The sequence below is a fragment of the Poecilia reticulata genome, linkage group LG19 (genome assembly GCF_000633615.1).
Source record: "Poecilia reticulata strain Guanapo linkage group LG19, Guppy_female_1.0+MT, whole genome shotgun sequence".
NCBI lineage: Eukaryota > Metazoa > Chordata > Actinopteri > Cyprinodontiformes > Poeciliidae > Poecilia > Poecilia reticulata.
In genome coordinates, this window is record NC_024349.1 from 19,836,432 (window position 1) to 19,851,878 (window position 15,447).

Below are 15,447 nucleotides of genomic sequence, written 5' to 3' on the forward strand. Positions count from 1 at the left end.
GTGCAATCTGGGTACAGAACAGAATCACAACTCAATGTTGTCAACACATAGTGCTTAAGTTAAACCGTGATTAACCCTCACTGAAAATGGGGTGTGCTGTAGTGGTGCAGGGGTTGGTTAAGCACAACCCACATATGGAGGCCCTAGTCCTTGACGCAGCTGTCGCAGGTTCGATTCCCAGCCTTGGCAGCCTTTGCTGCATGACTTCCCTCTTTCTTGTCAATTAACTATCAAATAAAGGCCACTAGAGCCAAAAAAATCTTTAACAAAATAAAATGTGAAAATTTAAAACCCTCACCTAAAATTTTAATTGTTTCACCCGGAGCCCAAGGAGGAGGGGAGGAGACCGAGGGGTAGATGGGGCCAGGTCAGGGGTGGGTGGTGGGGGGAAGGGAGGCGTGAAAAACAGCTTACATTGATTGAACATTTTGACCACGAGTTCTTCCCCAAACCTTGTCCTCACGGCAAACTGACCTGCGTGTTTTCAGTTCAGCAAAACCCCATTAATCAGACGTCAATTGAAATCAGGTGTGCTGAATTAGGGAAATGCCTAAAACTTGCAGGGCAGTGTGCCTGGAGGACCAGTGCTGAAACACACTGGATTTGATGTTGGCATTTCAATCAATAGATATAGACAATAAATCAAAATTGATTCAATGACACATTTTCAACATTAGTTAATTGGCTAGAATTGAATGGTTGGTTGATGGTTGCTACAGTTTTGTTATTGACCTCAATCATAAATTCAACCTTTGTGATCATAATTCAATATTGAATTAACATTTTTTGCAAATAAGCCAACAGTGTGTTTGGACCATCCCACTCATAAATGGTGAGGGTGGACCGCTTCACTGCTTGTAGGAAGTTGTAGATGTTTTCGGGTCAATATATCACACACAAACTGTCTGTAAGAATTTTTATTTCAAGTAAAAAAAGTGTACAGAAAGGAATCACCACTCACTATCCTCTACAATGTTATTAAAAATGCGATAACCCCCGCTCAGTAATAAAATGCTCTCACCCAGAGCTATGATGAGGAAGAGAGGAGGGGAAGGTGTGCGGCCAAACAGCTGACATTGATTCAACATTGATCAGACGTTGATCAGACAAATGCATTTCAGTCATTAGATTTCAACGACAAAACAACATAGATTCAATGACACAGTTTCAACGTTAGTTACTTGGCTAGAGCTGGATGGTTGTTTGATGGTTGATCCACCGTCATTTGTYGACTTCAACCAAAAATGAACCATTAATCAGACWTCGGCATTTCAGTCATCAGATTTCAACCACAAAACAACGTTGATTCAATGACACAGTTTCAACGGTTTGATTGGATGGTTGTTTGATGGTTGATCCACCATCATTTGTCGACTTCAACCAAAAATCAACGATTCTATTTTTCAACGTTGATTTAACATCGTGTGCTATCTGGGTAACGAGCAGAGCAGGAGTTTAAATTAACTAATCAGCGACACTGTAAAATAAAAAACGGGTAAATGTACCGTAGAAATTTGAAGGAATTTTTCTGTTTTTAGTTTTAACTATTGTATTTTCAATTTTACGCATTGCATAATGGGAACAAGAACCTTCGCGAAGCGCGAAACCTGAAATTGACAGAGATGCAGTGGTAAGACTTACAGAGAGTTGTCAAGAAATGTTAAAGAACTGAAACAAACAAACAAAAAAAACTGGACCAGAACTCCACAAATTAACAGAGATATAAAATCCTCCAATTAAAGAGTGAGAAAAATATTTCAATAAAACTTGTGTCTGTCTGGGAACGACAACATCTGGAGAAACAAAAAGTAATTGAATGCCTAACAAGCAAAAACATCTCTAGAATGTAAAAATAAAAACAAACAGTAAAGATATATGTTAACTCTTTATTTAATCCATTCAGATTAGAAATAATAAAAGATAATATTTCACAACGGTTTCGTAGAATGCCCACAATAGTCTTCTCTCATCACAGATTGGGTTCTGATTCGGCATCGCATGGTTTTTCTTCCCAAGTCAATTAACGGCAGCAAAGACAAGTTAAAAATACCTCTGTACAAATACGTCTGGATAGTTCATCTGATTCCACGTACAAAAATAAGTTCTAAGTGCTTCACACACTTTAATACTGTCTCTGCTTCGGCATGTTCACAGCTCGGACGCCAACTCGTGTCATCTGTTCTGAAATCTCCACAAAACCTTCAGTCGAGTAGAAGAAGTAAAAGTTAAAACTGYTACCATCAGCAGCTGCTTTTGCCCCAAAGAAAGGAAAAAAAAAACAAAACAAGATACCCTAGAGCATTGTTTAGATTCGACACTATATCATCCATTTTTCTTTCTTTTTTTTTCTTTTTTTTACTTCTAACCCATCATGAAAACGCTGTGGATGTGACTGAAAGCCAACTCCTGTATTTTAAGGATCCAGAGAGGGAGGTGAGTTTTAGCTAATGCAACAGACTTGACGGAAGGAAAAGAAAACGCTCGGTGTGAAAATACGAACACTGAAAAAAAAAGATCAGAAATGAAGCAACAAATTTCAACCAAATAAGGTGCCTGGGCATTTTTTTACGCTTGGCGGAAACAAACCTGCTGAACAGAAGACRACACAAATGAAAGATCTGCTTTTAAAAAGCTCCAACAAACTTGTACAAAACAGGGCAGATTTACTTTGTGTAGATTTTTTATAAATACAATTGTTACGCTSTGTCTAATACTCTTCTTATGTTACCTTAGCTCCTCCCTCTGCACARGAGGTTGCCATGGATATGCCAGGCCTGTAACCATGGCAGCASCCACAGTGACAGATATCATTTACATCCTGTGGGTACTAATTGGTTGTGTTGGACAGAGTCAACAAAAGGTATGTAGCAAAATAAAAAATATGAGCAGATTCTAATCTTATTCTAATTACAGATGTTAAAAAGAAGAATTTAGTACCCTATTGTCTTTATTTTCAGCATTTTTTCCATCTTCTTTTCAATTTATTTGGCTTAAAAAGTATAGAACTGAAGCAGAGTTAAAGGTCTGAAGAAAAAGTTAAAGTTAACRACCCAAAAGCCATTGCAATCGCCACTAGAAGATACTCAGAAAGTACATTTCTTAGAGATAAGCCACACTGTACACACCTAACCAGAAAACGCGAATCAGCCAATCAGAGGCAGTTTTCAGCATCACAAACCAAACCGTGGATGAGCAGATAATTCGGATTAAACGAGGAGCAGAAACGGGTGACAGATGAAAGAGTTTGCTTTGAGGCGACTGACGAGTCCGATCGGGTTTTCAGCAGCAGCTAGCGATGTGGGATGAGACTGAACCGGTTTCCAATTGAAAGAAGCTTAAATCTCCCTGTTTGATAACAACAGAATGCTGCATTCACACCAGTTCACCTTTGGTTTTAGGAAAGACGCAATCAGATTTGACTTCTTGTCAGGTCGCAGTGTTTGGTGTCTCCCAGACTGAGTCGACCTTTGCTGGTGAGCGAAGCGGCGTGGCGCAAATGCAGCTCCACGGTTTAACTCAACGCCCGGAAGCAGCAGCTTTAGAAAACGCCGTATCCGTCAGAGTGGCGAGCCGCCACGGCAAACGCGGGGTAGCCCTCATAAGTGGCGTAGGCGGTTAGGTCCTGACCCAGAGAAACGGCCTGCTTCAGCTGGGAGGCCACGCCCGATGACCCCGGGCTCGCCAGAGCGTAGCCTGCAGGAAGACACGAAAGAAAAGACACCTTCTTATTTTCGATCCCTGCTGGTTCACATGTGTGATCTGGTTCTGGTTACACGCTGAGGGTCAAGTGGGTTCTGTCTCTGCTTTAGCGAGAAGTTAGTCGGACTTGGGTACGGACCTTCACATACCTGGGAAGGCTACCGAGGCCACAGCGGCTGCAGTAGCACAGCCGGTGTCAGCAGCGCCCTCTGTCTGCAGGCCGAGCGTCTGCAGGGTGTGTTCAGCCGCGTGGAGCTTCGCTTCTTCCACAGACGCACAGAGTTTTGCAGGAGTGAAGGGGTGCCTGCAGAGAGGAGCACAAACACAGATGATCTGAAAGTTGACAAAACTAACCTATTAAGTTTAAATTATAAGTAGAATTCTGCTCAGCTAGCGTTATTTTCTGTCCGCTTTTTAGCATTCTGCTTAGCACTTTTTAAAAAAGTTTTTAGAACGAGTTTCAATTAAATTCAAATAAAGTCTAATCATATCTAATTTTCTAGTTCAATGGTAAATGATAAATGGTAAGAGAGGGGTTCAAACCAATGAAATGAAATATTTTCGAACCAATAATTTAGGGRATAAACTCCTACCATCGATGCCTCCATCGTTCTTCAAGTCTCCTCAAAGATCACAAAACACATTTAGACGCTCGKTGTGAGATACAAACTCCTACGACCCAATCAGCAATTCCCCAACGGTTAAACTCTGGTACACCATTTCTGGTACAAAGCCCAGGCTTTGACGGTATTTGACAATGAGGAGTCTCGTCTTTCATCTTCTGACTCTCAAGCACGAAGAAGAAGCATTTAATGCCATGAACATTTACCTATTYAGAGGACGGGGCTCCTCACTAGACATTTTCAGTTTAACCTGTCCACTTCCTGCCATTAGATCCATTTCATCTCCAGTTATCAATCAACAGCAGTGCACTGCCTTTACTCATGTGGCAAAAAAAAAAATCCTGGAAATTTCACGCATTACAAAGGAGTACAAAAACAGTCGTCTCTTTAGCTTATACTTTGTCCACCGGCTAAAAGGTTTCCCCAGCTGATGCTTCGCTACCYTGTAGATTCATTCAATGGAGCAGAAGTCTGGGTTGCTGCTCTACTCACACATTGGGGTACTGCGTGGCCAGAGCTGGGATGGTGATCTTGTAGAGAAACAGCTGCCGCTGGTCCGGACTGATGGCCGAGTGGAGCTGATAGACGGGCTGACCCCAGTTGTTCTTCTGACACAGCTCTTCCAGAACCTGACGGGAGCACAGACGGGTGGAGGTGTTCACCTTGGGAGAAGAACTTCCAAGTTCCACACAGTCATAGCTTTTATTTCACATTGCAGTTTGTAGGATAAGTGGTCCTCTTTTGTGAATGAAGAGCCAAAGGTTTTCAGTTGAGGAATCGTGTAGGCATTAGAAACGTTTCTCTCCGTTCGCATATTCCTGAAAAATGTCAGGAAAAAGTGGGAATATGTCGTTGTGTTTGGGTGTGTCCCGTTACCTGAGTTGGTGGTTTGATGCCGGTGCCCTTCATGCTCATGGCAGCCGGGTTCATCGGTGTCAGCTCCATCCCCGGCAGCAGGTCGTACAGCTTTTCCTCGGCATGCTTGTCGCCTTTCAGCCCGTAGGAGGCGCTACTTCCACCCCCTCGTCCCATGGCTCCGCCCCCGGCTGCGTAGGCCAAGTAGCCCCGCCCACCCAGCCCTCGTACCCCCGCCGCCCCTACAGGTACAGTCATGTAAATTTCTACAGGAGATCGGAGAGGCAGTAAATCAATCAAATCACCGGAAATCAGCAGGGAAGAACAATCACACAATTAATAAATCACGACGAAGACTGATAACAAAGATAACAGCTAAGTGATTTCTTATTTTTCTGGCGAATTTTTGACCAAACTTCAGCTGATTCAGAGGATCTCACATGATTCCTACCATAAAATACTCTGATTTTCAAACCACGTCCATTACATCCACATGATTCAGGAAAATCCACCCCTCGGCATCACACCTGCCACTCAAAGCCAATAAAGAGACGTGTTTGAAGTCGCTGTTAAATCCAATTCATTTGTAGCAACAGCTGAGTTGCGATCGGACAGTCTGTGTCGAGGGGAGGAGCTTCAGCATCAGATTGAGCAGTTTCTGCTGTCAAATCAAGATCTGACAGCAGATCTGCCTCCATCATGGTCTCCAGTTTATGTGAACAGAGAGAGCGTCCTCACCTCTGACCGACGGCGTCCTGATCAGACCTCTTCCTCCCACGTGCGCTTTGGCTGCCGGGAAACGGAACTGACCCGGAATGGCGGCGTAGGCCTGGGGGGCATAAAACACGGGAGCACCAAGGTACGCCGTAGTGGGGTCGTACACCTGCGAGAAATGGAGGCGGAAGATTAAGTTTGCCCCTTATGTTAAGATGTTTATTGTCGGAGCTAACTTGTATTTCTTTGGATTTTGTTATACTTGGTTTACTTTATGTTTTTGGGTTCTTTGCAACAATTTATAACACTAGCGGCACCCAGAAACAATTTMTTTTGCTCCTTGTTTGAGTGCTTGTGTTGCCCCTGATAAATTGGCGCCCTCTACTGCTCTGGAAAACGCAGGTAAAAACAAACAAAACCATAGCTAAAAATTGTTTTCCTGTTCTGAATGTTTTAGTTCCTGTTCCTGGGTTTGGTGTTGCCATCACTGGTGCAAACTCTTCTGTCACATTGAGTTAAACTCGACACTGGATGAAGTTGTTTGACGTCCTATGATTTTTTWTTTTTTWTTGGTAAGTGTTGTTATATACAAAATAATGCAAAGTTAGCACTTCTAATGGACTTTTAAAGMWACTTTTAGGACAACTTTGCAATAAAAATTTTATTATTTACCAACTCACACTTCATGACAACAGTCATAGACATTCAGAAAGAGCCCTTCATGTTCATGACAGATGTTATGTCATGTTTATGACGGTGTAATGTCAGTTTTATCCACACCCCGAGAAAGTGTTACCTTTTTTCCTTTTTTTTGGTCATTCTTGACAACACAGGGGAACAGTAACACAGAAAGTCTCTGGGAACTCAGAGTTCAGCTCATTATCAGCTCCTTATCTCCTGTTTATCTGTGAATCAGGTTCAGGTTCAACTCGGTCTACTTTATGGCTTTCATGTTCACGATGTTCCCACTCGACTCTCTAATGAAGGAATTTTCATAAGCTAGAAAACGAACAAAAAAAAGTGCCATATTTAGTAAGATTTTCAACTTTAATTTTCTCTTTTTTAAAACACTGAATTGTTGTTATATTTATTTCACTACTTATTGAAAAWTTTCTCTAGATAATTTGTTTCTCTAAATGTCTTGTATACACCTTTGATTTGTGATATGATTTCTGTATAAGTCTAGATTTATCCCATGATGCATTAACCGTCCTGACCGAGATTTTTGATAACTGTGTCATGGAGATGCATTMAAATCTGATAAAGCTACGATAACGACAATGGAAAACATCATAGGTCACTGAGCTAAAGTTTGATAAATGTCAGCAGTTATGTRCTGCAAGGTAAATTCCTGTTGTAATTTGGGATATTGATGCTCACATTCCAAGTTGGTACTCATTTCGTCATCAATATATTTTACTATAGATTCGGTTCAAGGCCCCTCCATGCTCAAATTCCTTCCTGAATATACCTAATTTATAAGAATGTCTGTTTGGATATTACACATCCATTTTAGTATTCAGGTATGAGCTTAGAGTCCCACCTGTCCCAGAGTGTAGGCCGTGTAGTCGGTCTGCAGAACCGAGCCTCCTCTTCCTCCGGTTCCTCTGGTGTACCGGACGTAGCTGTCCTTATCCACCGGCTTGGCCAGAGTCACCTCKATAGGAGAGCCGTCCATCACCTGCAGGCGGAGAGAGGAGAGAGGAGTTTACCTCTCAATKATCATTCTGTGTGCATCGCCTAAAAACAAAATCAATCTCGGATGTATTTTTGGAATGCTATACTTTTGCGATTATTGCTGGTGAAATTATTTTCCCGCRTCAGCTCACTGCCATCAAAATTCCCAGTGTTTTATGCAGCTGTTTTGATGGTAGCTATGGAAACAGCCTGCTGTATGCCCTGTGAGGCAACAGYTGTGTGCTTGTTTCTTTTCTTTTACCAAACGGTGAGAAATTTGTCCGCCACCAAAAAGAAATTTTAAAACAAAAAATTTGTTTAGATTTAATTTCTTCTTCTTCTCCTCCTATTTTTTTCTTGTGTGCTCTCTGTGGGGTTTTGTGTGTTTGCAGAACATGTCCCCTTTMCCTTAGAAGTTTTGGAGTATACATATAAGGACCTTGGTCTCCAACCTTCAGCTCGCTTTGCTGACATGTGCTCCAATCATACGCTGCTTTTTTTTTGGTCTAAAATTAAACCTGATGGTTTTTTTCTGATTTTAAACAGCAGAGAAATTAGGGCAGGGCAGGGCAGGGCAGAGCTGACCTTCCCGTTGAGCGCGTTCATGGCGTTGATGGCGTCCTCTCGCTGACTAAAATGTACGAAGGCGTAGTCTCTGATCTTCTTCACTCGCTCCACTGCACCTGCAACGCAACAACACCTTTATTGGCTTCTCATTGTAACACTTTTCACTTTCCTGGAGCTCCACCCATTCAACATACAGTATTTATAATGCAAAGAAACCCACATATCATAAAAAAAAAWATATCTTCAATAATCATATGAGTTTATGGTAATAAAGACTAATAACCTTAATTAATTGCTTATTTTCTAAATACAAAACATATTAATGCTTTTATAAAGTTTTATGGTTTTGGTTTGAAATTTTAAATATATTTTTTAGTTGATCTTTACATCTTTTTACTAGACTTTGAAAGTTTACTTTCGCTCTCTTCTATTNGAGTGTGAAAGAACCACCAACATTCAAAACTGACCAAAACATCAGCCAGACAGCATAGGTACTGAGAAGTGGTCTGTGGTCCCCACCTGCAGAACCACTCCTTTATTGAGTGTGTCTTGCTAATTGCTAATAATTTCCATCTGTTGTCTATTCCATCTGCACAACAGCAGGGGAAATTGATTGTCAATCAGTGTTTCTTCCTAAGTGGACAGTTTGATTTCACAGAAGTTTGATTTACTTGGAGTTATATTGTGTTGTTTAAGTGTTCCCTTTATTTTTTTGAGCAGTGTACTTTTTTTTACCATGCTTTGGTTTTGTTTGGAGTTTCCCAGCTTTTTGTCAGCTTTTGGATTTAATAAATTAAAAAAATAGCTTTTAGAAATTGTATTTATTGCCAGTAACGATTTGCAGACTAACCTGACTGTGTGTTAGATGCTTGAAACAAACAGATGAGGCTTTAAGAAGATCTTGTCCGCAGCATTTAAGGACAATCTGAAAGCGGAGAGGCCGGTCGTACCTGGTTTCAGGCTGTTAAACTCCCTCTCGATGGTTTCTTCAGTGGTCTGCAACATCAGGTTCCTCACATACAGAATCTTTACGGTTGCCATRGTATCCTCATCAACCTCCACCTCAGGCTCCGCCCAGTCCACCGCGATGGGATGACCCCACAACTGGATCCGACCTGAATGTTTGATAACGCATGTAGTTTAGATTAAGTTTAGAGCTGGATTGGACCACGATCGTCAAAATGTATGTCTTTGTGATTTTTCAGAAAAACACTGGAAACAGTGACGGTTCTGCTGCTGAAACCCCATCTTCAATATCTGCTCTCTTATCATGAGAACCCATCAGCTGTAAAATTGGCTTTGACTGGCTGACACTTGGACAGCTGAAGACTTTGACTGTTTTTATGACGTTCTCTTGATGATATTAAGGTTTGTTATCAGCTTTGCAAGGTGCATGTGTTCACTTACCCGGTGTGAGATCAACCTGCATATTTTCAGCATCTCGAAACAGAACACGCACCGATCGATTTGAAACACCTCTAGTAATTTTGAGACAAAACTGGCCCAAGAAACCATGTGGATTTCCAGAGTTTTCGGTCTCTACCTGGCAGGAGTTTGCGCCTGGCCATGGCAGCTGCCCGGTGGCTCTCGTACTCAACAAAGGCGAAGCCTCTGTTCTTGGATTTGTCTGCAGCGCTGGGGTACACGATKACGTCCATAACGCCATCCGTGACCTTTCGCATCTCCGCTAGGATCTCGTCGTGCTTCTTGGTTTTAGGAATGCCCCCGACAAACAGACGGCAGTTGTCCACGCTGGCACAGACACCGAGGAGGCGACCGTTCCTGGGAGACGGAGAGAAGAACATTGTAGGAAGGTCAATTTAAACCAGTATTCTGATCTACGCAGATGACACCACTCTGTACTTGAGAAACAAAGCAGCAGTCTATAGAAGAAGGTGTTTAAGGTCTTGAACTTCTCATAAAACAGTTTTTTTTTGTCCCAGTGATGGTGAAACTGTTTCATGATCAACTGAGGAACTTACGGTGATGTGAATTGGTGCGGTCACATAAAATGTGAAGTGTTTGGTCAATTGATAGTATTGTTACTCTGGTTGATGACATGTAAATTGATAATAGTCAGGTTTAGATGGATGGTTGGCTCAGATTAATTAGGGTTAGGGTTATGGGCTAGCAATAAGGTAGTTTTAAATKAAGATGGGTGTTTAAAACGGATAATTGCAAAGGCTGTCGTAGGTGAAGAACCGCTCTGACCTGATCTCGTAGTTGTTAAGCTGCTTCATGGCTGTTCTGGCTTCCTGTTTGTTGGTGAAGGTGACAAAGGCGTAACCTCTGTTGTTCCCGTTRAAGTCCATCATCATCCTCACCTCGTAGATCTTACCAAACTGATGACAAGGGCAGAGAATGCCAGAACATTTAAAAAAGAAGTGATATCAAGGGACATATTCCTCAAATTATTCCACAATGACTCACCTTCTCACACAATGGAACCAGTTCATCCTCAAACAGATCTCTCGGGAGTTTTCCCACAAAGATCTCACTACCTCTCTCAGGCGGTGGTCCGTCCCAGTCAGGCGGTGGGCCACCATACCGCCGCTGACCATTCTCCTGAAGAACAGAACCCCAAAATGAGGAGCAGCAGCATGGGGAGAACTCCCCTAGCACTTGGGTTCCTAAAAACATTCCTTACCTGTCTCAGTTGGTATCCGGTCCGTTGGGTGAGTACCCGAAGAGCGGCCTCTTTCTGCGTCCCCGCCAGTCCGTCCCCACTTCCCTTCTGATTGGATTCCATTGGGTGTGATTAACAGCAGGTTGTGAATCAGGGAAATTAGGGGTGCTCACTGCAGAAACGGACATAAAGCAGGTCTCAGTTCTGATGTTCTGGTTGTCAGAGAGAGTTTGGGTGGGCTTTTGTAAGTCACAGAACCACGTTCAGGCTGTCTGTGATGATGGTTGTGAAGGTTAATCTATATTGGTTTCATTAAAACTCTTTAAACCACATGAAAAGCTTTTCTTACGTTTATTTGCTGGATCCTGTCATATCCTCACAAACCATTGAATGATTTACATATTTTCTTTGTACCGACGTGTTCAGATTTCAGAAATCAAATTTTTATAAACCCGTTTAGATTTAAGACATTAAAGCCTTATTTTCTCCTCCAGACAGTCTGTTCCCCATAAAGGTGAACCAAACAGAAACATATTTCCAAACATCCTAATTGCTTTAGAGCCTGCAGATTTCTGCAGCTTTAGAAGGAATGTATTCCTGATCTAAAAAGTAGCATTTGCAGTCGCAGTTAAATGAGTTCATGCAGAAAAGCTTGCTGTGGACTCTGAAACAGTTACCAAATAGTTTGTGTCATATAAAAACATAAAACTGATTAATCTACAGAGTTTTCCCACATTCAGTGTGAAATAAATACAGAGAAATTAAACAGAAAGTAAACCATTCTAATTGTAGAAAAATGTATATATTTTTCAAAAGCTGCACTAAACCAAACAACCATGACTTTATTAAAAGTGGACATTTATGTGAAACTAATGAACAGAGGAATCTGGTCAAGGAAGCTGCCATGAGGTCAACAGCAGCTTTGGAGGAGACTAGATACTTCACAGGAACACAATGGCCACTGTAAGAAACGGTGGCAGCAGCATCATGCTGTGGGATGAGTTTTTGTCCGATGAACATGAGGTTTTTGTAAAGTCGAATCAGTTCCAAAACCAAGGAAAGTTCTGACAAACTTCAAGATGTCTGCTAGAAAGCTGAAGGCTTAATTATTTAGTCCCACTATTACTCCCAGGATATATTCAAATTAGGAACGGAACGAATTGATATGAGGGAAAAATTGATGTTTTGAAATGACTGAGCCAAAGTCCAGTCCTAAATGTGACTTTAAAAAAGAAAAAGAGAGCAATTTGTGCCCACAATGTGACATATTGATTCCTATCAAAGACGGCTGAACGCTGAAATTGAATAAATCATTATATCCACTGTTTGTCCTCTCTCTTTTTTTCCCTGTCTCGGTCATATTTGGTGGAACCGCCTGCCAGCCCTCTGTTGAATCAACTCGTGTCCCTGCTGAGACATCATGTACTCACAGATCTGCACCTCCTCGCCTTGTTTTTCCCAATCTGAGCRGCAGATATGAGCGGCGGGGAGGTCAAGGTCTGCTGGCTGATCATTAACAGAGACCGCGGACAGCCTGACAGTCCGTCTCACTGTCCCGCAGGGTGAAAGCCTGCCGCGGCCAAAATCAGGTCGAGCTTTCGCTGAATTTATTCAGCAAATAGCTTCCCAAACGAGACAGAACGCCTCCCACCCCCTTGCTGTAAAAACCCTCGGCTCGTATAACCAGAACCAAAACACTCCAGGTCACATTATGCAGAGCTGGGATGTTGTGATGCTTTTATTACATCTGTGTAATAAAAGCATCATGTTTGTTTGAGGTTTTTTTTTTGTTTCATTTTGGCACATATTCAGGAATTTTTAAATCAATCAGCAGGGGACGAAACTATCTTACGTAAAAATGGTCAAATGTGTTCCAGACTTTGAAGAAATTCTTGTATCCTTATCAGAAAACCGATTGGAATGATTTCATGAAATCATTCCAATCGTTATCTGTGAAACACAGTTCAAATGACTCTGAATGTGTCCAGTAAGCTCTAAGAATCAGTTTTATGCTTTTTCTCCCGAATACCAAATTAATCTGTTCACACTTTCCTGGCTGGTAGTTTATCTCAAGTAAAACTTCTACAGGTTTTCTTCAAAATTCACGCCGGTCATAATTGAATATTTTTCCTCGAACATTCAAACATCAGCTGCCCTTGCTGGTAGGGCTTCAAACAATTCGGCTAAACTCGGGAATCAGATTGTCTTCAAACTGCTGACATCATTTCCAAGAACAAGGATGAACAAAAAGCTTTCCATCCGAGTCAGATAAATCAATCGGAATGCTCTCCGAATGTCAGAAATCCATAGACCGACACCGTCCCAACATGGCCGCCATTAGCGAGGAACTCCAAGAAGATATAGTGGCTTTTCAGCTCAGTCGAACTAATCTGTTCAACATTTATCAACAAGCATCTTCTGGACAAACTGACTAAAAGACAAAACTAATAAAAATAATTAGGCCACGTTTCACGTCTTCATTCAGTTTTACGTAATCAGATATTGGAGCTCGGTTCATGAATGACTGATCTTTGATCAATCACTCTATCGGCCAGTCGGCTTCAACTTTTGACCTTCCGACAGCAGCTGTGATGATCCTCCTGCATTGGCTCATCAGACAATTAAAGCTGCAGAAACTAACGCTAATCTAGACTTCTGGTTTCAGCAGAAACCAGAAGTCTGCTCATTTATTTCCATACGGAACAACTTCCTCATTAAAAACAGTTTCAGCTCTGCATCTGTGTTCATTATCCTGATCTGTGAAATGAAATCCTTGGTCRTCCTGAGGATACATCATGGTGGTTATGAATATTTATTGTTCAGGATCCATCTTCTCCATAAAGAAACATATCTATCACATGACCCATAACGTGTACTCCAATACTAAGGAACTCCCTGTTCAAGTTGCAATGAGGCAAAGTGACTGTTGAAGAACACAATACCAGATCTTCCTCAAAAGATTTTAAAAAGTCTGGAATGTTTTCATTCTTGAATCCAATTTAATTTTAAATTAGGACAGAAAGCTCACTTTTACTCACACTAAAATGTATAAATTAAATTAAATTAAATTCTGATAAGATAATGTCATTTTAATTAAAGAGGAAATGCTAATCTCGTCACTTATAATGGGATGATTGTAATATGAAAACTTTCCTTGAGAATGTTTGAATAAATCAAGCTAACAGGAAAACTGAGACGTGCTGATTAAATTCCTCCTGGTTTTCTAGGAAAAAAGTCAAAATACTCAAGTGCCTGCATATAAAACTTTGCTGTTTTCTGAGGAGAAATCAATTGTGGAGCAGTTCATTCTGTTGGAGCCGCATTTTGTTGGTAACGGCGTGGTTGTCATCTCATACGAGACCAGCAGATGGCAGTAATATTCCGGAACAATACAGATTGGTTTAATCAGTATTAAATTAACATGATCATATTTGGGGCTGAAATAGATTCTAATTTTAATAATACACTAATAAGGACAGCAAATTAACCACGGGCACATGTTTTTCTTTAGGTAAAAAAAAATATATATAAAAAAAGTAATTTACTAATATTTGAATACTTTTTATAATAAACATAATTTTAAAAATAAAATACTTGTAATATATATGTATATATATATTTTACATTTTACATTAAATTTTTTTCCCCTAAACAATCTGACAAAATGCCACGCAGTTTAAATTTAGATTATAATTGAAATATTTTTTCTTCCTATGAAATATCCTCAGATGTCTCCTGCTGTGAGTCAGAGCCTCATAAATGAACTGGGCTGATTAACTGCACATGCTCAGTGACGATGTGTCTCTCTGTGGGAAAAGGATTTAAATAATGTACCTCCACATAGCACTCCAGCAAGAAAAATGATTCAATCAAAAGTTTCATTAATTTGATGTTAAAATTGCATCAGATTTGTCATATGAATGATCTCATTTATAATGCAGGACAATAGCTCAGGAGCTGCTGCAGATCCTGCTGCWGATTGATGGYMYAACTGAGTTTGATCAGGACTTTCAGGATCCAATACAAAACTGTTCTCAAAATATTTTAGGTATATTAAATGAGATTTAATGTTAAGTGTCAACACAACTTCCCTCCTCTGGWATCTCACAGAGAGTGTATGGAAGTAAAGCTTTATGTAAATTACAGAAAGAAAAAATGAGCATGGTAATGGGATTCATCTTTTGTTGGATTTGTCTGGATTACCTCTGATAGCACAGCTTAACCACTAACCAGAGCTCCCAGTTTTACACCCCAGTAAGAACATTTAACTGGTCCGTAAACRTCAACAGAAACACTTTCACTGGCAGAAGGAGCTCCAGCAGCTGCTGGCCGACGCTGGCTCGCCGCAAACCCGGCCTGTTTGCTCAGTTTGCAGCCGTCAGCCTCAACACACAGAAGAGAAGAAGAGAAGGGCGAGCAACACTTACTTCACATCTGCTCTCTCTCTCCCAAGTTTGATGCTTTYGGAYCAATTTTTAGTAGCAAAAAATCTTAAAAACTCACCTGAGCAATTTCAGAGATCACCTCCCTCCGATCAGAGCTGTGTCATTCTGAATTCGAGTGTGTCGTCAGAGGCCCCTGTGTGAGATAGCGTGTGCGGGTGGGTGTGCGTGTGCGTGTGCGTGTGTGTGTGTGTGTGTGTGTGTGTGTGTGTGTGTGTGTGATCACATCATATCAAACTCCAAA

At 41.1% G+C, this 15,447-nt stretch overlaps 1 protein-coding gene across 4 annotated transcripts; it reads right to left on the minus strand.

The window, feature by feature from the left end:
- Positions 1-1,872: 1,872 nt before the first annotated feature.
- a1cf (apobec1 complementation factor) lies at positions 1,873-15,366 on the minus strand. 4 transcript variants are annotated; one of them, XM_008437695.2, is made up of 14 exons: positions 15,265-15,314; positions 14,965-15,144; positions 10,783-10,933; positions 10,566-10,700; positions 10,347-10,477; positions 9,679-9,917; positions 9,086-9,250; positions 8,154-8,251; positions 7,435-7,572; positions 5,916-6,060; positions 5,199-5,443; positions 4,815-4,951; positions 3,849-4,003; positions 1,873-3,693 (listed from the first exon to the last, which is right to left on the minus strand). In XM_008437695.2, exons 3-14 carry the CDS (start codon positions 10,882-10,884, stop codon positions 3,539-3,541), a joined length of 1,845 nt encoding a protein of 614 aa, XP_008435917.1. In that variant the 5' UTR covers positions 10,885-10,933; positions 14,965-15,144; positions 15,265-15,314; the 3' UTR covers positions 1,873-3,538. The 4 variants fall into 4 exon arrangements, with proteins under 4 accessions (XP_008435917.1, XP_008435918.1, XP_008435916.1 ...); XM_008437696.2 differs by lacking the exon at positions 14,965-15,144 and having other exon boundaries at positions 5,199-5,419; positions 15,265-15,366; XM_008437694.2 differs by lacking the exon at positions 14,965-15,144 and having other exon boundaries at positions 15,265-15,366.
- Between the last annotated feature and the right edge of the window lie 81 nt (positions 15,367-15,447).